The following is a 21,941-nucleotide window of genomic DNA, read 5'->3' on the forward strand; positions in this document are numbered from 1 at the left end:
CCTTATCAGGTAGCTCACAACAGCCTGTGATTCTAGCTCCAAGGAACCTGAGGCTCTCCTCTGGCCTTGACAGGCACCTGTACACATGCACACAAATACATTTAAAAAGATTACTGATTTATCTATCTGTGTGGCTGTATGTGCACACATGCATGCAGGTACCAGGTGTCAGATCCCCTAGAGCTGGAATTACAGATGGTTGTCAGCCACCCAACAGAGGTGCTGAGAATTGAGTTCAGGACCTCTGGAAGAGTAGAAGTCATCTCAACCACTGAGACAGCTCTCACCCCCTGAAAAAAAAATTAAAAAAAAAAAGACAATAAAAAAGCAACTCACTGAATTAGGAGGAAAATTTTTATAAGTGACTCATCTGACACAAAGGAACTTTTATCTAGAATGCATAACAAACTTGTAAAACTTCTTAATAGAAAGACGGACAACCCGAGGGGCAAACACTCTTAAGTCTCTGAAGCAGATACACAGCAAACATGAGAAAAGTTGTTCCCTCATCAGCCGTCAGGGATGGCAACCACAGGTCAAATGAGACATACACCAGTTTCCTCAGTATGGCCAGCTGAGAGGGTCAAATGAGACATACTCCAGTTTCCTCAGTATGGCTAGCTTAGAGGGCAGACAGTGCTGACAAGAACTTGCTACAACCCAGCCCTCACCTGCTGCCGGGGGGAGTAGAAAATGGAACGGTTCTCTTAGAAACAGCGTGGCAAGTCCCCAAAGGGTTTAAAATAATTATCATATGACCTGGAAAACAGACTCCAAGGTATATGACAGAGAATCAAAAAGAAAAAACATCCACACAAAACTTGCACACAAATTTCATAGCATAACTCATAATAGCTAAACACTGCAACAAGCCAAATGTCCACCAACTAACAAACTAACAAACTACACAGCACATTCACTGCACACGATAATCTTACAATGGGAAGGATCGAGTCAGGTACAAGTTACAGAAAGAATTTGTGTTTACAAAGGCTCTGAAAGAAACATGTCAGTTGTGGGTCAAGTAAAATCTTTCTAAAAGAGTCTAGGTCATTAAAATTACCCTATTTAAAAAGAACGAAGGTGAAAATTAAAAAAAAAGTTAAAAAACTTTTAAGAGTAACTACAGGGAGAGTTTCTTTAGAGAAACTGGACACACACATCATAGCAGGCATACCTTTGCACACCCGTGGTGCCCAAGCATCTGACACTCATAAGCTGGCTTGCCAACACTGTCCCTGCTCCTAGCCTGGCCTGCACCAGGGGTTCTTCTGTGTTCCCACTTGTTAGATAATCAATGCGCATGACCTAGTTAGAGCCAATTAGTGGGTAAGCGGCATGGTTTAAAACAAGTCTTATGTAATGAGGGGTGCAGGCTGAAATTGGGATGCTAGGTCCTAGGTCAGCAATGTGTCCCTGACTATGACGGTGCACCCCTGAGGTGCTATTTCTCCTTAAGACACAACTTGGGATTTGGTTAGCTGGCAATTAGACTCCATCTATAGGCATGAGTGAGAAAGAAAAGGTGGAGGGGCACACAAGGAAAAGTGAAAACTGCACAGAGCAGAGCAAGAACAATGGCTGAAGCCAATGAAGACAAGGGCATCAAGGACAGGACTGGCCTCCCAGACCAACAGTTCCTGACTGAAGCAGCATCCACTGAGGCCCCTCCTCACACCTTCCTCCACTGACTTCCAAGGACTACTGTCAATTCATAGATGTGGAACACAGGCCCCAAGAGAGAAAGAGGACAAACAAGTTAATTTTTTAAAAGTGTTCTAGAAAACTGGACAAAGTTTCAGAGAACTTTCAAAGCATGAGTTGACCAATCAATGTTGATTCCATGCCGACAGGAAGTTAGCTCAAAAGAGCAGCAGAGCAGGGCTCTGGTCCCAGCCCAGCACCAGCTGTCTTCTCACTGCATTCTGGTGCTATGACCTCTGTGTCACTGACTTGAAGCTGGCTCCACAGTTGCCTTTCCTGTGACACCCACTAACTCTGAGCTGTATTCCAGAGTACCTTGCACCCCGAGTTCCCAGAGAAATCCTGTCCTAATCACCCCAGTCTGTGTGGGGCCAACAGGGGAACTCCCAAGCTTCAGACCAGATGCCAAAGTGAGCCATGTTTGCTCACTTAGGCTGACAATGCCTAACTTGCCCTCCTGAGATGGGAGAGCCTAGGTGAAGGCTTTGCCCACTCTTGGATCAACCAATCCTGGGGCTTCCCTGTATGGCCTGACAAGGACCTTTTCCTAGAAACATAAATGACAGACTCAAAAAGAGGCATCTCCTGATAGGCTAGCTTCATCATCTCTAAAAATAGTCACACCTGCATTATAATGCCTTCCTTCAAGAAAACAGTATACCAGCAATGCAAGGACAGAGGAAATGAAGCCCACATCCTGAAGGTAGCCTAAGCTCAGCCAAGCACCTCCTGGGGGGCTCTTAACTTTGGGCAGAAAAAGGACTTAAAAATAAAGACAGAGGCATAGGCGGACTTGGAACTAAGAAAAGGCGTGACGCTGCACGAGTGTCAGTGGTGGGCTACCAACTCCTGCAGCTCAGATGTCCAGCTCTTCTTTGATGGAGACACGCAGGTGGCAGATGCGCAGAGGTTCTGGGGGACCATCACCCCGAGAGGCCCCTAGGTAGAAGTAGGGCCTCACCTCCCCAAAGTGGGCATGGAAGGTATACAGATGGCAGTGGCGCTCAGAGTCATAGAAGGACAGCTCACCCTCCTCACACTCCAGCTCCACACGCAGACGGCGCGGCATGGCCTGGACCAGAGGGGCTGTGGCTGTGTCGGAAGTCATGCAGTGGTCTCCGTCCACACCCTGCGTGCGGCACAGGTACCAGAAGCCTGAGCGTGTATCATGGTAACAGCTGTGTGAGTGGCCCTCACCACCGACATCAGCCTGAGCCTGTGCCTGTGCATGTGCCTGCACCCGAACCACGCCCACTCGCCAGCTCGGCAGGCCACCCACATCCACCTCCCAAGAGTGGGAGCCCTTGGAGAAAATTTGAGAGCCCAGCAGGCAGGGTGCCGAGGAGAAGCGCTCTGGATTCTCCACCTGCACACGGTAGCCATGGTTGATGACACTCGTGAGGTCATCAGCCACTTTGAGCCAGCCAGCAGCTGTGTTGGGATCCAAGCTGAAGGGCACTAAGAACAGAGAGAAAGATAGAGTCAGCAGAAGGATTTGTCACGTCACCAGCCAAGGTAGGGGCCAGCTTGGCAGTTACAACCCAAGGACACCCAAGCAATACAGCAAATGCCAAAGTCTAAAGGCCTTCCCACAGATCAGAGGAGCAGAGTTTTAGCTATTCCTTGGGAATGAGCTTTTGGCCTCCAAGACTATAGGAATAGACTTTGGTTATTTAAGCCAATTTATGGTCCTCTGTTAGAGCAGCCAAGGAGACTAACATAGGCAGGTACTACGAAGTTGGAAGGTTCACACACTCCCGGGACACCTAAGATGATCAAGTAACAATCCCCTGGGTTGATGCCACTTCTGGGTATAAAACCAGGGCACACTGGCAGGAGAGAGTTGGAGTGACTTTGGGATAGGTGACCTGGAGTTGGGTCTGTCATCATGAATGTTAGCATTAAGAAAACAGAAAGGAGTGTTAGCCTTTCTCAAGTGGGTCAAATCAGGAGGGCCCTTGGCCCCGCCTAGAAAGGGCTGCAGAGACAAGAGCTGAGAGGCTAGGCCAGGTCTCTGCAGCACAGGATGCTCTCCATTTGCCTGGAGCATTTTGCTGCGTGTCCTTACCCGATTCAACAGACCCAAGCATCTTCTTCCAGACTCGGTACTGCAAGGACTCCAGATACTTGCATGCGTCCATAAGCAAGCCAGGCTGGAGAGGTGCTGGCTCCACGGTGCAGAAGAGCCTGGTAGAGGAAGGCTTGGCATTGGACGGGGCCGGGGCCAGGACCCCTGGCTGCACTGACTACAAGCAGGCAACAGGACTGCTTCCCTTGTCTCAGACCTAAGTTTCCTGGACATCGGTTCCCCAGCAGGAGCCTACGGGGCTGCCAGAGCCCTTCAGGATCAGCAGGAAGGTTCAATCCTGAACAGCTGGGAAATAGACACATGCGGAGGCTCTCCAACCTAGCTGCCATCCTCATGGATAGAAATTCCATTTCAGCTCAGAGAGGTCCAAGCTGGAAGGGCCTTAGTAGTGACTGAATTCAAAAGAGCCATGTCGTTATGTGGCCTTTGATGAGCCCCTGCAGAGTCTGGGAACCCATCACAACCCAGAGCACTGACTCTCATCTTCTGACAGGACACGCTCTTCTTACCCATCCTGGAGAGCCCAGCAAGTACCCACCCACAGCCAAGCACTCCAAAGCTCTTTCCCAGAGGCAGGAAGCCAGCCTGTTGACAACTGAGAAACATGAGTCATGTGCCTGGTGCTGTAAATCCCTGTGGAGAGTACTGACCCTCTATGCTCCGAAACAACTCCCTGTCTCCATGCCAACCAGAACTGGAATGCCCTTAAAGAGCTCCCCTTGGCTGGCCTCTACCGCTCCCTCTGGATTCCACCCAGTTGGATCTGCTACCTGCCTAGCCCTTCCACTACTGGGACAGTGTAGCCCTGGCTTTCCAGTTGTTCACCCTCTCCCGTCCCCATAAGGTTTGGCAACTTACCGGCGTTTTCGGCTCTTGTGTTTCTGGAAAAAAAATAAAAGCAGAGACACAGACTAAGAGAAGGCAGGGAATTTCTGACCAAGAGCTGTCAGGTAACCCCCACTCATGATGAGTAGACCTGACATCATTCAGCTGTCACATACTCTGTGGGGATCTCATCTCAGATTCAGTGTCATCCCTTGGCAGTCCCAGGTGCCAGAGTGAAGATACAGCAGCGGGAGGGAGACCTTGCTCAGTATCCACGAGGCCCAGGGCCGCCTTTAGCAAAACTTAGAACTGATCCTAAAATTCATATGGAGTTTCAAGAAATCCCAAATAAAAAGCAACCTTAAAAACCACCAAGTTGGAAGCCTTGCACTTGCTACAAAAGCTGCTGTGATGGAGGTATCAGGAGTAACGAGGACGGAAGTGACAATCTAGACGATGTCAGAGTTCCTACAGGAACCAAGGTAAGTTAATACAACTGTCTTCTTAGCAATCATGTAGGTATAACCAAAAAGAGAAAAGCCTCTGCCTGTGTTAGATTAAAAATAAAAACAAAACAAAACAAAAACCCCTTAAAATACATGTAAGACCGAACTGCAAAGCTAAGTCTGAGATAAGAGAGTTATACTGGAGCACAAAAGGAACAAACTCTCACATCTAAACCACCAACAGACAACCCTATTAAAAACTGTCTAGCTAGGCATGTGGGTGCATGCACATCTTTAGTCCCAGCACTCAGGAGGCAGAGGCAGGTGAATCTCTGGGTTCAAGGCCAGCTTGGTCTACAGAGTGAACTCTAGGACAGTGAGGACTTCACAGAGAAACCCTGTCTCAAAAAACAAAACAAAACAACAACAACAAAAACAACCAAACAAAAAAAGAAGGGAGGAAAGAACTGTATAAATTAAACAGACATCTTAAGGAAGAGCTAGTAGTGACCAGGAAGCCACTGAAAAGACAGATGCCCAGTGTCATCAGTTATCCAGAGAATGCACACTGGAAGCACAATGAGACCACACCTCACTCGCGAGGAAGGCCATGGGGAAAAGTGGACAAGAGGTATAGAAACTTGACTCTCGGTCTCTGCAGGTGGGAAGACAAAATAGTGTGGCTACTTTGGTAAAACTGCCTAGCAGCCCTTAATGGGTTAAAGCAGAATTACCAAGTAATCCAGAAATCCCTTGGATACACACCTAAAAGTACAAACATGTCCATACAAAACCAGTACACACACGTTTAGAGTCTTACTGCCCATAGTAGGCAAAGGCAGAAGTAACTCAAGTGAGAATGGCAGGACAACCAAACAGGTAAAACGCAGTGCACGAGGGAACTACTTGGCATCAAAAGGGACTGATTTATAAATGAGCTATCAAATCTGGGAAACTTCTCTGCAAGGAAGGGCAAAATCAATGAAGGGAAGAAAGAAAAATCATGTTTTTAAAGGAAGAACAGAATTTCCTTTCTGCGCCCTCGTGCGTGGGTGTGTGCGTGGGTGCGTGCGTGGGCGTGTGCAGGTGCACGCGCTCATGATGTCTCAGGGAGCCAGGGGAACCACAGCTTATTCTTCAGCTGCTCGATGCCTTGTTCTCTGAAGCAGCGTCTGTCACTGCCCTGGATCTCACCAAGCAGGCTAGGCTGGTGGGCCACTAAGCTGCAGTTTTTGTTGGTTGATTGGTTAGTTGGTTAGTTGGTTGGCTAGTTGGTTGGTTAGTTGGTTGTCTTTCTACTCCTAAATGAAATAGTCAAATTGTGTAATAATTTAAGATTTAAAAAAAAAAAAAAAAAAAAAGATACCAGCAGGAGCTACCATGCCCAGCGTATTCTATGTGGCTTCCAGGGGTCAGCTTGGATCCTCGTACTTGGAAGGTAAGTCCTTTACTGACTGAGCCATCTCCTCAGCCTAAAATCATTCTTTTTTTTTTAACAAGAGAGATCCAGTCCCCAACCGCCCCAAAAAAAACAAACAAAGAGAAGATAAAGGATAGAGGCCTCTTAGTAAGAGCACTTGTCACTCCCAAAGCCTAGGCTACAGATCCAGCACCCGCCTTGGGGGGTGGGGGTGGGGGTGGAGGTGGGGGTGGGGGTGGGGGGTGGGGGGTGGGGGTGGGGGTGGGGTAGATATTGAGGAAAAAATAAACAAACACACAAAAATCAAAAAGCCAAAAAAACCACCACCACCACCACCACCACCACCACCACCAACTACTACGAAATTCAAGGCAGACCCAGTGGTTCCCTGTCTCTTCCTGCCATCAGCTGTAGAACTCTCAGCTACCTCTCTAGCACCATGTTTGCTTGTAGGCTACCATGCTTCCCACCATGATGATAATGAACTAAACTTCTGAACTGTAAGCCCGTCCCAATTAGATATTTTCCTTTGTAAGAGTTGCTGTGGTCATGGTGTCTCTTCATGGCAAATGAACCCTAAGACACTCATCTACAGTAAATTAATAAAAATGTAATAAAAACTTTACGGCTTAAAGTATTACACAATTTGCCTATTTCATTAGCGGTAGAGAGACAACCAACCAACAAGAAAGCAGCAGTAGTAAAGGGTGGAGGTAGGAGTCTCAGCGGCCAAGCCTAGTTCTGCCACAAGGCACGCCAATAAGGTCCTCCACCACCACAGAAAGACTGAACAGGGCCTGTGGTGTGAGCTGCTGGCCCCTGACCCTCACCCCACCCCCAGGTCCGCTGATGGCCCCTTACCATGAGGAAGGTCATGTCGTCTTCCTTCATCTCCATCTGCAGACGCTCAATCTCACGAGCCAGTGCCTCGGTCTGCTCCGCCAGCTGCTTCATCTTCTCCTCAGCCAGCAGGTGCTTCTTCCTGCTCTCTTCCTTCATGGCATCCACGGTGGCTTGTTCCTCCACCCTCAGGAAATCTCGGAGCTTGTCAAACTCATCCCGGATTCGGCCTTCTAGCCAAGTGGTCTGCACCTGCACCAGAGCAGGGAGAAGCCAGCAAGATCAGGCAGGGTTGAGGACATCCTAGCTGGGGATCACTTTAGCAAAGCAACTCAACGCTCTAGGTACGACATGAAGAGCCCCAGAGACAGAGACCAGGGTACACATGAAGGTCCAGAGTCAAAAGGGACAGACAGGTTTGGTAATTTCAAAGCTGCAATCACTGTTTATAAATGGCAGCCTCTTTGGGCTCCTCGACAGTAAGGTAAGTCCTAAAGACAGAAATGAAAGATAAACTTCTACAAGTTATCTACCTTCAAAGCCCAAGGTCTTGAATATGTCTAAATGAGAGGCTTTACTCTGGCTGTGTCAAATATTTATTTTAATGACACCTGCATTGTAAGTCATAACCATGGAAACACTGAGGACAAACCACATGGATCCTCAGAGAAGCAAAGAAATAGTCTGTGGAAAGAGGAAATCGCTCTTATTACACAAACCTCGAAAGGCTCACAGAAGGAACATGATTGAATGTCCACTGAACCTAACTTTTTATATTTTGAGGCAGGGTATCATTATATAGACCAGGCTGTCCTTGAGGTCAAAGAAATCCACCTGCCTCTGCCTCCTCATTGCTAGGATTAAACACCCAATCTGAGAGACAAGCCTTGAATGAGAAACTGCCAAGATCACCCAAGGCCACTGTGAGAGGTTCTATCTCTGTGCTGTTCTGCCAGCCAGCCAGCAGCATCCCCCATGGTTCCTGCTGCAGTGCTGAAGCAAGTTCTTTGGTCAGAGGTTACGCTTTATGAACAGCCAGCAAGCCTGCCTTGAGTTCTTGCTCTGATGTCCCTCAGTGACACCGTGGCCTACAAAGCTGAAATTAACTCTTTCCTCCTGTAAGTTGTTTGTGGTCATGATGTTTGTCACATCGACAGAAACTGAAGTAGAGCATGCGCTAACTCGTTAACACGGGGAAACGGATACACATGACTCTAAGATGATCACTAGAAAAACAACATAAAGCATAAGCTCTAGTTTGAGCAGGATATCCTCTGAGCAGGGATTCAAAGTTTAGTACACATTATGGTTCTAAGAAGATAATGAAAAATAACAACAAAAAATTCAATTCACTGAGGGTATAGCACTAGGAAAACTGTGCAACATATTATCACTGATCAACACAGTCCACTCTCGTTTACTAGAACACTGAAACAACTGGAGAGGAGCACTCTGCGCTCAGCAGACAAGTGGGTCACTGTGAGTTCAAGTCCAGCTAGGGATACACAGCAAGACCCTGTCTCCACCCACCCCCCAAAAAAAAACAAACAAAAAAAACCAAAAACAAACAACAACAAAACCCAAACCCCCAAACACCTGGAAAGGTATCTTCTAGCAGCACTCCACTAATAGTGGGGCTCCACTTTCAGACTAGACTTTCAGTTCAGCACATACGTGGGGCTCTGACATTGTGATGGCTATTCTTGGTTGTCAGCTTGACTACATCTAGAATTATTTGAAATTCAGAAATGAAAGGCACATTCTGTTTCTCTAGAGAAGCCTGACTAGTACACGTGACAGCATGCACATGTCTCTGAAGACACAGCTTGTTGATTTGTGAGACATCACAAACGGCTTCTCGCCAGGGGTGCTTCCACGAGTCACTCTGAATGCTCCACTCAGAAACTGCATGGAGAAGGGACTCTCCTTTTCTCTTGGCAGGGCTAAGGGTCTCCCTGGACACACGAGGTTGGGTTTGTTCTGCTGCTCAGCCCATTATGTCAGAGCTTGCTGCTGCTGTCCCTGACTCCAGAGTGCAGTAACCTGTTTCTGACTCTAGCTGGTGCGCTACTTCAATTGCTGCTCACCTGGACTCATTTGACTCTCCAGTACCTGTGTGCCCAAGTCAAGGTCTCTTGTACCAGATACTGGGCTAATCAATGTGCTTTAATTCCTTACATTCTGACAGGAGATAAAAGTAAAACACAAGTTAAACTGCAGTCAGCTGTCTAGGGACACGTGCCCTGGAGTAGTGAGGGATGGCTACCTTGGAAACTGTGACCAGGGAGCACGTCCCAGAAAGAACATGTGAACTGAGAATTTAAGAACAACTCTAGTGCCTGGACCATGGCTGCGACAGAGTTGAGGCAGGTGGAAAGCCAGGTGAGTCACAGCTATGGAGTGGGGAGTTAGACATGGTACATTCTGGAGATGGGACAGGATACTTGATGAGTGCACACGGGACTGGGAGGGATGGCATGATCTCTAAGGAGCCCTGGTTACCACTGGTTTGTGAGCCGGTGATGTGTGACAGTCACAGAAATAATCTTTAATTCCCAGTGCGGATGATGAAGGTGGCTTCTTGGTCCACTCCTGTGGCTGCTGTGGCCATGGCCTTCTTTAGTGACAGAAGAGCCCGATCCATGAAGCCTCAGTGGAGACCAATTCTGAGTGGGCCAATGTCAGGGTCGCAGCCCTCAAGGTGCCCCACCTGGCCTGGCCCTGTTGAGGTTTGGTCTTTTGCTATGTATTGTAATGCTAAATACTGCCCCACCCAGGCTTGGTTGCCCCCAGGGAAGAGAGAATCCCCACCTAGACCCAAGTGACTCTAAGTAACCTTGTTTCCCCAAGTTATCCCTGATTGGAGAATAAAGATGCCTACAGACTGTAGCTGGGCAGAAGAGAGGTAGGCGGATCTTTTTGGTTCCTGGGCTTAGGTAGAAGAGACCATGAGAAAGGGGAGACAGAAGACAAGAAAGAATCAAGAAAACATGGCTATGAAGGCTGGCCAGTTGGAGCTAAGAGCTGCCCAGAAGAAACACAGCAAGTTATAACTCAGGGTTATTGATGGAAGGTAAATTCTAATAGCTAGGGTAGTTATCTAGCCAGCTTTAGTGCTAATGAAGGCTTATTATATAGAAGCTGTACATCTTTTATCTGGGAACTGAATACCCAAAGGCAGGGTGGAAACCCCCATTGAGATCAAATATTTACTACAACAGAGCACCCACTTACCTCATTGTGCTTGGCAATAGCCTCATAGGTGCGCCTCAGAGCCCAGAAGGACTTGGCTTTCTCCCGAAGTACGTGCTCCATGTTCTTACACTTGGCCTAATGTGGGGGGATACAGGACAAGTTAGCACTGGAGTTCCTCTGTGGAGTGCAACCACAAGCCAGGGAGGCCAGTGTGTCCAAGGGCTGTGGGCACAGCTGGAAGCTCAGCAAAACCCCAACCTTGAACTGCACAACTGTACGCTGCTTCCCACCTCCGGTCTCTAACCCAGCCCTGCTGCAGGTGGGGAGCAGGGCTCAGGGGTTCCAGAAGTGGGGCTCTGCCCAACTGGTCACAGTACAGCGAAGAACAGCCAGCTCCACTTGTTTGTTTCTGGAAGCACAGAACTGGGGGATACCACCAAGGTGCCATGGCTACTGGCTCACTCTCTAGTTTTCCCAACTGGACTTTTCTATGGATGGCCCTTATAAAAAGGGTTGACAGTGTGGTCTGTTCCAGTCATTTCCCAAGAGGTGAAATATTCAAATGAGATCTCACCTAAACACGCCTCTACACCCACCTTTTCCTTTAATGGTGCTAGGATAAGAAACACAGCAAACTCATGCTCTTTTGTTTTACTTTCTGACGAAGGTCTCACTACAGAGCACAGGCTGGCCTACACTCACAATGTGGCCAAGCTGTTCTAGAACTCATGGTGATCCCCCTGCCAGGTGGTAGGATCATGGGCGGAAGCAATCACACCCAGCTAGTCCTTCCTACTTTTTCTTTTGGACATGCATGCACCCACAGGTGTGCAGGTAGGTGCCCCACTCTTTTCATTCCCCATCACAATCAGTCATTTTCGGTTTTTTGACAATTACCCCCTTCCCTTTCTTCTTTCCAAACCCTCCTTGGGTGCTTTCAAATTCATAGCCTTTTCCCTATGCCATCATATGCATATATTTATATACACATAATGTCCTAAATAAACCCGCTCAGTCTGTGTAATGTTACTTGTCTATGTGTTTTTCAGGGGTAAACATTTGGTACTGGATGACCAGTTGGTGTGCTCTTGCCCTGAGAACTACACCCCACCACATCAGTTGCCTGTAGCTCTTTGTATAGGGTTGTGGCTCCGTGATCTTTCTCCCATCCACTCTGGAATGTCTGCTCGTGTGGCCCTTGCTGGGCTCATGCTCAGGTGGTCATATTGGGGAGACAGGAGGGTCACTCTTGACATTCCTAGGAGACAGACTCACAGCAAACTCACTGGTTGTCTGGCTTCTCCTCAATGTCCCCTGGGCCTTAGTCTACCATAATCGAGACAAAGTATCTCATTAAATCTAGAGCTAGACCAGTACTCAGCAATTCTTAAGGATCTCCTCATTCTGCCCCACAATAGAGCTAAAGTTCAGGTAATCATGTGATCTCATTTTTTTATGTTAGTTCTGGGAATTTGACCTTGAGCCAAGCACTCAGTAAGTACTGACCCATTTAGCCATTTCTCTTGCATCCTGCTTAATTTTAAAAAATAAAATCACTTCTGTTGAACAAGGAACACACATAAACATGAGTTTAAGGAAGGTGCTCAAACACTTGGGTTTTTTTTGAAAATTTTTATTTTATGTGTGTGGGTGTTTTGTCTGCATGTGACTGTGAAAACTGCATGTGTGACTAGTGCCCAGTGCTCAGAAGAGAATGTCAGATTCCTTGGAACTAGAGTTTCAGACTGTTGTAAGTGGCCGTGTGGGTGTCGGGAACAAGACTCAGGTCCTCTCTAAGGGCAACTAGTGCTCTTAACTGCCAAGCATCTCTCCAGCCCTTCAGTGCTTTTAAACTCTTAATTGTTGCCGCTAAGCTGGGAAGACACACTTTTGAGTTTTAAGTTGGTTCTGCCTACCTTTTGTATCCAAGGCCTATTACCTTCTCTCCACTTTTATCCTTTCCTCTCTATACTCCATAAATGAGTTAGAAACTTCTTCAGAAACAAATCCAATGCTAATTATAGTGGTGACCTCTGTCCACTGAGCACTCACTCTGCCCCAGAGTCTGCACTCATCCGCACACCATGGGTCGTTCATCACCACATTACCTCTCACCAGTGCGCACACGAGAGTCCACTCCAGAGAAGGGAATCTGAAGTGCACAGGGGAAGGACCCTGCTCTCTCCAAGAGTGTGGTGAACCTCAATTGGGATGGCTAGCCAGGTTGCTGCTTGGAAATAAACAGAAAATTGACCTAATAGTTCTTTGCCAAGGACAAAGATTTAATTTCACCAATGCAAACAACCTCAAACTAATGTCCCAGTTAGAATTACACTGATTTTAGTTTTACTGAGAAGCAGTATATCAACTTCTTGGTCACTGTTTGTATGAGGAACTTTGTCCATGCACTCGTAAGCAATAACACATCTAAGCCATCCTGCTGGGATACTTTTCCCTTTGAGAAGAAACGTGGGGTTGGGGAGGTGAGTCAGCCGGTAAAGTGTGTGTTATCCAAGTAGGAGAAGCTCAGGTCTGGTCCTGAGCACCCACACACCTGTAAGCTCTCTCAGCTCTGCATCCCTGGAGTTCAATGGCCAAACCTAGCTCAAATAGAACTTCAAATCTAGTGTGAGGCCCAGTGTTGAAATGGAGAGAGAGACAGACAGACACAGACAGACAGAGAGGAAAGAAGGACAGGCTGCCACTACCTCTGCCCACCTCCAGCCTATGCAGACATACACAAACCACGCCCTCATAAACATAAACACACACACACACACACACACACACACACACACACACACACACACACACGTATTTCTATCCAAACCTGTGAACACTGTACTTGAGGGACTTCCTAAAGTCCCTCTGAGCATTTAGGGTCTTTCTTGAGCTCTGGATTGATCCACTATGACATGTTCCAAAATCTTGTCAGCCCTCCTTCCATCAGGTCCCACTGTGTTAGGACAAAGTCCCAGCTCATTAACATCCCCCTCAGTGCCCCATGAGTGGGTCTGCCCTGCAGTAGTGATAGAAAAGCCAACACGCACCACCTTTATTACTTTTGCAGGCCGCGAACCACAAACCCAACAGGATGACTAAAGAAAAGAATTCTTCATTTTGCTGTTTTGAAAGTATCAGCTGGGTCCCTCACTGGGGTGGGATTAGAGGTGGTAGAACAGAGGTGGGCAAGAAGCAGAGAAAGGAGCTTACAGTCTCCAAGAACGGTTACCACAAACCACCTTCCTCAAGTCAGGCCCTACCTCCTAACTTACCACCTCCTAAGGAGGCCACCACGTGATGAACCTGTGAAAGGGTTTACTGACAGGAAGACTGCAGACACTGGAGAAGTTGTACTGTGCTGCCACCAAGAGTAGCCATCATACAGCTCCAGGATTTCTGTGGGTATTAAAGTCTGTTAATGCTTCAGGGCATCTAACACAGAGTAAGCAAGTCCTCAAAGATTACTGCTACTGGATTATCAACACGGAGGCCAAAGGGATCTTTCTGAGCACCCACCTCTGGGATTCCTGAGGGTACCCAGCAGGGACAATCTCACCATTCTTACCTGGTAGTGGGTCGTCCTATGCTGCCTGCTTTCTCAACAATCCACATCCATCATTTTATCTAATGACTGCCTCACCAACTCCTCTGAAATGTCAACTTCTGTAAACAGTGTTCTTGTTTGGTTTCTGTTGCCACGACAACCAAAAGCAACTCTGGGAAGAAAGGGTCTATTACAGCTCATAGTTCCTAGTCATACTCCACCACTGAGGGGTGTCAGGGCAGGAAATCAAGCAAGAACTAATGCAGAAACTATGAAAATAATGGACAAATGCTGTCCATCAGACAGCTCCTCTGATTGGTGTGGGAAGGCCCAGTACACACACTGGTCTTACACTACCCAGGACCAATGAACTGGGCCCTCCCACACCAATCATCAACCTAGACAAATCTCTCTGATTGGCTGATCTATTCTGGGCAATCCTCTCTACTGAAACTCCCTCAGATAACCGAGATAAAATTAACTAGAACAGAGGGGCTGGCTGCCTTATGTATGGTTTTAAGCAGCCAGAATACCTAGGACAGAGTGTAAGAATCAAAGGGGTCCTCAGTATGTTTATTTCACAAATAAATAAATGAATAGGGCACAGTGCCTCTGGCTAAGCACACAGTTTGAGAACTCCTGGGATCTTTCAGATCGGCCCACCCCCTGCTCTTTAAGACTCACTCACACGGAGCACCCACTGGCCTCACACCACCATTCTAAAATGAAGAATGAGACTTTGGCTTCCTGGCGTCACCTGGTGTCCAAAGCTTTCTCTCTTCTAGAACCTTCTATATGCTGCTGCATCTTCTTGCAACCTCCCCCCCCCACCCCCAGCCTCCTTCACCTGGTTAATGTCTCTAGGTTCTTGAGACTTTTGCTAGAAGCTCCCGGAGAGTGGCAATTATTAACATTGCCTTACTTCTAGTGTTCCTGAGGCCTTCCAATACAAGGAACCCAGCAAGAATAGAAAGAAGGCAGTCAGTCTCCAGGCCTGTGCTCTCTCGGGCCTTCAGCTGATGCTTTAACCGGTTCTGAGGACATACCACCCATGCCAATCTGTACCTTTGCTAGCCCCAGGGGATTCGAACCAGGACCCAAGCCCATGGCTGGCTCCTGCAGCTATGCCAAATAGAGATCTAGCACATCAGCCAGTGAATGAGGGAACAGGAGGCACTATGAACCGCTGCTGAGCCAATACAACGGATGACTGTCGGAACATGTGTGTACATGGTACCCATCTGCTCCGCCTCCACTCTATATGGAGCTGCCGTCAACTCTGCTGAGATTCCAAAAGGACATTTCACAAAGTGGAGAAAGGGCGTCTGAAGATGAGCACCCCGGGCTCTTGCAGGATCTCCTCTTCACCACGTCAGGCTTCCTAGCAGCTGACCCTGGGCCCTCCCAACTGTGGTTCTGACCCATGAATTAGCAGCTAATGAAACAAATTTAGCTGTTCCAGTACATTCCTGACTTTAAAAGAGCTTTTCTCTTCTAAAACAAGACATTGCCAGAGTAAAATGGACATTTCAGAAACCCTTAAAAAAAAAACTAAGTCGCTATGCCAGGATGGGTGTTATGTAAAGCAATGGAGCATGCATTTCTAAGCGATTAGGCCGAATTGTTATCGAAAATGTCTGACCTCGTGTACTAAAACAATTTTTTTTCTGTTTTAGAACAAAGACTTTTTCACTGGGTCTGGTGCCACAGGCCTGTTAATCTCAGCCACTCACAAGGCTGAGGTAAGCAAAGAAAAGTTCAAGGCCTGCCTGGCTAATTTAGGAGCTTGGCTCAAAATCAAAACTAGGCTTGGGGTGCAGCTGCGAGGTAAAGTACTCGCCTAGCTAGATTTCCTGCAGCACCGACACCCACCCTTCCCCGCCATGCTAGTTCTGTTGTGTCAGCTGCTCTTGGTTTAATTATAGCCACTGGAACTCCAGATATTTGGATACTAAAAAAGTAATCGGAGTAAAGCAGCAGGCCAGCGCCAAAGACCTTTCTTATGGCTCTGTAACCCGTGGGGGCACTGCTGGGCTGGGGAAATCTCAAGGCTTTAGGTTCTGGCCTTTTCCATTTCTAAACTGACCGCGCCAAGCCCGAATGTCTGAAAACTGTACCACTCCAGCATTGTTCAGACGGGCCTGGACAGCGGGCAAGATGGTTGCTAGGCCCGGGTGAAGGGAGGGGTAGCCGGTGGGGGGGGGGTCTCCAGGGCCGGCTGGCGCGGTGCTCACCCGGAAGTCCTGCGCAGTGTCCTTGATGGGTTGCACACGATGCTCCTGGTGCCGGGCGTCGGCTTGGCAGGCACAGCACAACAGCTCCTTGTCCTCCACGCAGAAGAGCGTGAGCGGGGCACGGTGCGCGCGGCAGGGGCGCGGGGACCGGCGACCGGTCCAGCGCGCGCCCTCGGCCTCCTCGCGCAGCAAGGTCTCCACCAGGTTGTTGAGCGTGTGGTTGGTGCGCAGCTCCCCGGGCACCGCTCGTTCCTTGCACACCGGGCACGAGGGCGTCGTCTGCACCTCCCAGCAGCCGCTCACGCACCGGCGGCAGAAGTTGTGGCCACAGCGCAGAGTCACTGCGTCGCGGAACGGGTCGTAGCACACGGCACACAGCAGCTCCTCTTTGAAGGAGCGCGAAGGCCCCGGGGACACAGAGGGGCCTGGCTCCATCGCAGGAGCAGCAGCCATCACCACCGATGTAGCCGCCTTCATGCCTAGCCTGAGGGCGTTGTCCCCGCAGAAGAGCGGGGAGCTAAAGTGCCTCCAGCCAATCACGAATGTTTTTTTGAGGGCTCGGACCCGCCCACTTCCGGTCTGCGCGGGGTCTCCCGGAGGAGGTGTGGTTCCTGGTCTCCACCAGCTCCGAGGCAATCCATTTAGATCCAGCGCGGAAGGATCTGTCGTCCCACCGCAGTGTGGGATTTCCGTTGTGAAATAGGAAGTGAAGCCAAGGGCCGCCATCCTTAAGCAATTCCCGAAATCTCAGACTCCTAGTATAGATGATTAGGGACGTTCATGTTTTAACTCCTTAGCTCCCTAGGTGGGATCCGAACCTGAGTCCAAAGCAGTAGCTGGGTCATGCAGCACTGGGAATGTTTTCTCAAAACCCTCACATAGGTCGTCCTCTGACTTTGATCGGGTTTACTGCTGCCTCGAGGTAGCAGGAAGACCTGAGGAGACGCGATTCTGGGCTTGTGGTTGGATAAATGAGTTCCTGTGTAAAATGGGGGTAAAATGGGGCGTGAGAGTGAAATAAATATGGAAGCATGCCCGTGGCATCAGGCAGTCAGGCAGTTAAAGCCAGGATGAGAAAGTCGTGCTGAAAATGCTTGTAATCTCAGCATTTGGGAGGCTAAGGCAGGAGGATCAAGAGTTCGAGACCAGCCTGGGTTACACAGGGACACTTAAAAAAAAAAAATCCAGGCTGGATACTTGCCAAGAAAAACAGGCTGAATGTTTCCAGCTGCCCATTACAATTTGATATTTGTAGCCTTCCGCTGTTGTCTTCTCCCAAGCATACACACTAAGCAAGGAGCTGCAGATTCCCAAACTCCTTGGTATCATAGGAAGCATATAATTCTTTAAAAATATTGCACGAGATAAACAATTACTAGGTGCTAAATCAGAAGGTAGTGTTTGGGTCTGTTTTCTATTCCTCTTGCTAGAACAGCAGACAAGATGGTTTATAAAGAATAGAGACTCCAGAGCAGGGACGTTTAAGAGCCGGGTGTGCCAGCCTTCCTGCTGCATCATGATGAGACAGAGAATATCACATGGCCAGACAGGCAAGTGTACCAGCTCAGATCTCACTTCCTCTTATAAAGCCACTGATGATGTTATGGGAGCTCATGCTAATTTTGTCAACTTTCCACAATCTGAAGTCATTTGGAGAGAGAGAACCTGAAGGGAGAAAATATCTTATGGAGGAAACCATCCATAAGATGGTTCTGTGGAGAGCCCGTGGAAGGCTTGATTGATGTGGGTAGGCCTAGTCCACCATGATCTGTGTCCCTATCCCAACCCCCAGGGCAGGTGGTTCTAGAGTGTATGAAGAATCTAAGCAAGCCATGAGGAGCAAACCGGAAAGCAGCACCCCTCCATGGAGTCTTCTTCAGTTCCTGCTTTGAGGTTCCCTGCCTTAGTGTCCCTCAACAGACCATGATCCAGGACATGTAAGCCAAATAAATCCTTTCCTCACTAGAGTGCTTTTGGCCATGGTTTCTATCACAGGAATAGAAAGTAAACAGAGATGGGGCTCCACCCTCATCGCCTCATTTGAAGAACCTCCTAAAAGCCTTGTTGCTGAAATCCCAGCAAGAAGGAATGCCTGCCTACCTCCCTTCTAGCCTCCCCTCCTCTTTCTCTCCCCTTCTGTTTAGAGCAGTAATCAAGAAATAAAAGCAAGGATTGTTCTATTACATGAAAAGGCAAGGCCTTGCTATGTGCTGTCTACAAGGAATCCACGTAGCTAAGGTAAACAAAGAGAAAAAGCAAATGCTAATAATAAGTATGTTTCTGTCGACATCAGGCGACAGAAAGTATTCCAGGCAGAAGAAGGTCAGTTCAGCAGGAGAGCTGCTGATAGCATCTTTAAACACAGGCAGCCAGAGCTGCAGAGTCAGCACAGATTATTCATTGGTTGTCAGGGAAACCTGTAAGGAAAGCAGAGTGGCCTGATCCTCTCAGTGAAGGCTCCATGGCTCAGACCTTTTCTAAAGCTTGAAGTCTGCATAGGACGATGAACGGTACTTAGCTGCTCTCAGTAAGGCAGGGAGGTCAACCCTAACAAGTGATTTACAATACAAGTTGTAGAGAGACTCTCTTGTGCTGTATGGAAGAATCACCTGTCAATAAAAATGCTATTAACCTATTAACTTAGTCAGGAAACAGGGATGTGGAAGTTCTAGTACAGAGAGAGGATTCTGGGGGAGAGACTGGCACAGGGAGAAGGATTCAACCCTAGACATACAGGAGATAGTCACATGTAACTGAGGACCAGGTAACCAGCCACATGGCAGGACTTGGAACAGAATAATGCGATTATTAAGTTATAAGCAAGCCAGGGAATGATCCAGAGCGATTGGCCAAGGCATTTGTAACTACGTCTAAATCTCAGAGTCATTAATGCCGGGAGCTTGGGGCTGGGAGGGAAAACATGAGCTCACAGAAACCACATTATAACAAGTGACTAGGGATGGACCAAGGGATGGACCTGCCTCTGGGTGGATTGGGCCTCAGACGTCTTTGATTCAGTCTGACATGTGTGTGACATGAGACCTTTTAAACTATAAACACATATAAGGCCCCCAAAGTTAGTTATGAAGCAACCTGTCTTTCTGGTCTTCCCCACCATATAGAAAGTGACTGTACCAACACCACACTTCTTGGCTGGATAGAAATCAAGATCCTGTCACAAAAACAAAGAAACGAACAAGAAAACTCTTGTTGGTCTATGATGGAAGTGACCCGAGTCACATACTAGAGGTGTCACATAAAAATTTACATTCTTACTTTTACCCTTTTACATTTAAAATCTATAGTTGTATAATACACGTGGTGTAAATACGCATTAACGATTCGTGGGGGAGAGGGGGAGAGTTGGGCAGTGCCCAGTATTTTTCGTTGCTGTGCAAAGCCCATTACCTACAAAGCTTTTCGTCTACACATTAACCAAGTCCCCGCTTTCTGCTCCCTAGAAACCACTGTTGTACTTTTGTCTCTATGCACTTAAGCACTCCTGATAACTTTGTAAGTGGATGGATGCGCACTGGATTTACCTTTTTGTGACTAACCTTTCAGCTATCACTGAAACATCTCACACAGAGACAGATGGTGACAAATTGGAGCACCAGGAAGAGCAGACTCCCCAAGGACACCTCAAGGTTTATCCCTGCTCCAGTCGATTTTGTAATTTCATCCCTTTTAATATAAAGTTCCTTGCATGTGTGAATCGAATTCTGTTTATCCACTCACCTGTCCATCACGGAAAGTTATGTTGCTTCCACTTCCTGACTGCTCCCAGCAATGCTACTGTGAATAGGATTGTACAGAGAGCTCTTTGAGACACCGCGTGTGCATTCCTTTGAGAATATGCCCCAGAGTGGAATTACTGTTGATGTGCATTGCCCCTTAGACTTCTGAGTGACCACCATGCTGTTTTCCCATGTCAGCTGTATTGTTTTCCCTTCTCAAGAACAGCACATGCATGTTCTGACTGCAGCACATGCATGCTCTGACTGCTTACATCCGTTCCATGCCAACACTTTTTACTTCCCAGGCTTTTTATGTCATCACAGCCATCTTAATGGGGTTTTCTTTTGACATTTTTTTGCTCTTGTGTTTGTGTGTGTGTGTGTGTGTGTGTGTGTGTGTGTGTGTGTGTGTGTTTAAGTTTCCCTAACCATCAGCGATGCTACCCACATTTCTGTGTTTGTTACTATTTGGATATTTCCAAGTGAATCCGAACCTTTTGTTCCCTTTTGGGGGACGACACCTGATATAAGCTGCCCTTGAGTTTGCAGTGTAGCCTTAGCGACCTCGTGCTGCTAATCCCTCTGCCTCATAAGCGCTGAATTATAGAGCACATCGCCACACCAAGTCTTTAGTGTGATGTATGCAAGTTCCTTATAAAGTTTAGATAATAGCTCCTTCCTTATCAGGTACATGACTTGCAAACCTTTCCCTCCGTTCTCTGTGTTGTCATTTTACTCTGTTGATTGTGTACTTTGGCTCACGCACGTTGAGTTTGTTTATTCCAAAGTATCCTGTTTTACTTTTATTGCTTAGGTTTTCAGTATGGAGCCCAACCCAATGCCAGGAAGTGTTTTCTGTTTTCTTCCCTTATCGTTATTTATTTATTTCTTTTGCATTACATTTGTTATGAGGAAATACACAAATTCATTATTTTATGTGTGGATGTTGGATTTCCTCAACATCATTTGTCAGAAAGATGTGCCATTCTCTGTTGTGTGGTCCTAACACATTGGTTGAGACTCATTTGACTGGGTTCATGCATGGGTTCAGTTCTAGACGCCATGTTATTGGTCTATACGTCTGTCTTTGTGCCAATACCATCTAGTTTATATGTTTGTAGTAGGTTTTAAAATCTAGAGGTATAGGATTCAGACCTTGGTCTTTTTCAGCTTGTTTTGACTATTTGAGATCCCTTCTGATTCTACATAAACTTTATGTTGTTTTTTTTTAATTTATGCACAAATGCTGCCAGGATTAAATTTTAGCTGAATTTTAAATATTGCCTTTCAACATTTTTCAAAGTTGAACAATACTTCTATTTTATAAAAAAAAATCAAAGGTGACCTCAGATGACTTCTTTGGTGTGTCTGAAGAGAGTGACAGTGTATTCACAAATATAAAATAAAGAATTTTTTTAAAAAAAGAATATTTATTTCATGAAAGATGCCAAAGTCTAGGGAAACAGATGGGCATCCAGACAAAGGAGGCATTTAAAAGACATGACTAGAAAGGAAGCCCTCCCTGACACACTATAGTTAACATGCTAGGGCTAAAGATAAAGAAAACAACATCACAAGCTGCTAGAGGAAATTGAGAAGGTAAGCTCATCAGAGTATCTAACATCTTAGCAGAAACCCAAAAAGCCAGGAAAGTATAAATAACTGTTAATGAAGATCATTCTATCCAGAAAAGTAATCCTTAAATGTTGATGGAGAAATAAAGCTAAGCATCCACTGAGCCAGCATTTCAGAAGACACCTGAAGGATTCCTACACCCAGAGGAAGAAAAAAGAATTGTAAACACAGAAGGAATAAGCTTTGTGAGGGGAAGAGATGAGCAATAGAGAAAGAACCAACCATATCCAAGTCAGCAAACCAGCAAATCCCTAAACTGAGTAAGGAAG

At 47.2% G+C, this 21,941-nt stretch overlaps 1 protein-coding gene across 2 annotated transcripts; it reads right to left on the reverse strand.

Annotated features, from left to right (window-relative positions):
- Nucleotides 1-2,318: 2,318 nt before the first annotated feature.
- On the reverse strand, nucleotides 2,319-17,218 carry Trim35 (tripartite motif containing 35). 2 transcript variants are annotated; one of them, XM_032917226.1, is made up of 6 exons: nucleotides 16,301-17,198; nucleotides 10,559-10,654; nucleotides 7,346-7,576; nucleotides 4,652-4,674; nucleotides 3,773-3,891; nucleotides 2,319-3,162 (listed from the first exon to the last, which is right to left on the reverse strand). In XM_032917226.1, the coding sequence occupies exons 1-6, from the start codon at nucleotides 17,024-17,026 to the stop codon at nucleotides 2,561-2,563; spliced, it is 1,797 nt and encodes a 598-aa protein (XP_032773117.1). In that variant the 5' UTR covers nucleotides 17,027-17,198; the 3' UTR covers nucleotides 2,319-2,560. The 2 variants fall into 2 exon arrangements, with proteins under 2 accessions (XP_032773117.1, XP_032773118.1); XM_032917227.1 differs by lacking the exons at nucleotides 2,319-3,162; nucleotides 4,652-4,674 and having other exon boundaries at nucleotides 3,778-3,891; nucleotides 16,301-17,218.
- Nucleotides 17,219-21,941: the final 4,723 nt, after the last annotated feature.

The sequence above is a fragment of the Rattus rattus genome, chromosome 12, assembly GCF_011064425.1.
Source record: "Rattus rattus isolate New Zealand chromosome 12, Rrattus_CSIRO_v1, whole genome shotgun sequence".
In the NCBI taxonomy this organism is placed as follows: domain Eukaryota; kingdom Metazoa; phylum Chordata; class Mammalia; order Rodentia; family Muridae; genus Rattus; species Rattus rattus.

What these genes read in the sequence shown, in the direction of transcription:
- Trim35 (XM_032917226.1), bottom strand. Translation starts at nt 17,026, where the DNA reads ATGGCGGCCCTTGGCTTCACTTCCTATTTCACAACGGAAATCCCACAC. An exon ending in ACACTGCGCAGGACTTCCGG is followed by an intron (nt 10,655 to 16,300) that starts GTGAGCACCGCG and finishes CCCCCACATTAG; the next exon opens with GCCAAGTGTAAGAACATGGA. An exon ending in ACGACATGACCTTCCTCATG is followed by an intron (nt 4,675 to 7,345) that starts GTAAGGGGCCAT and finishes TTTTTTTTCCAG; the next exon opens with AAACACAAGAGCCGAAAACG.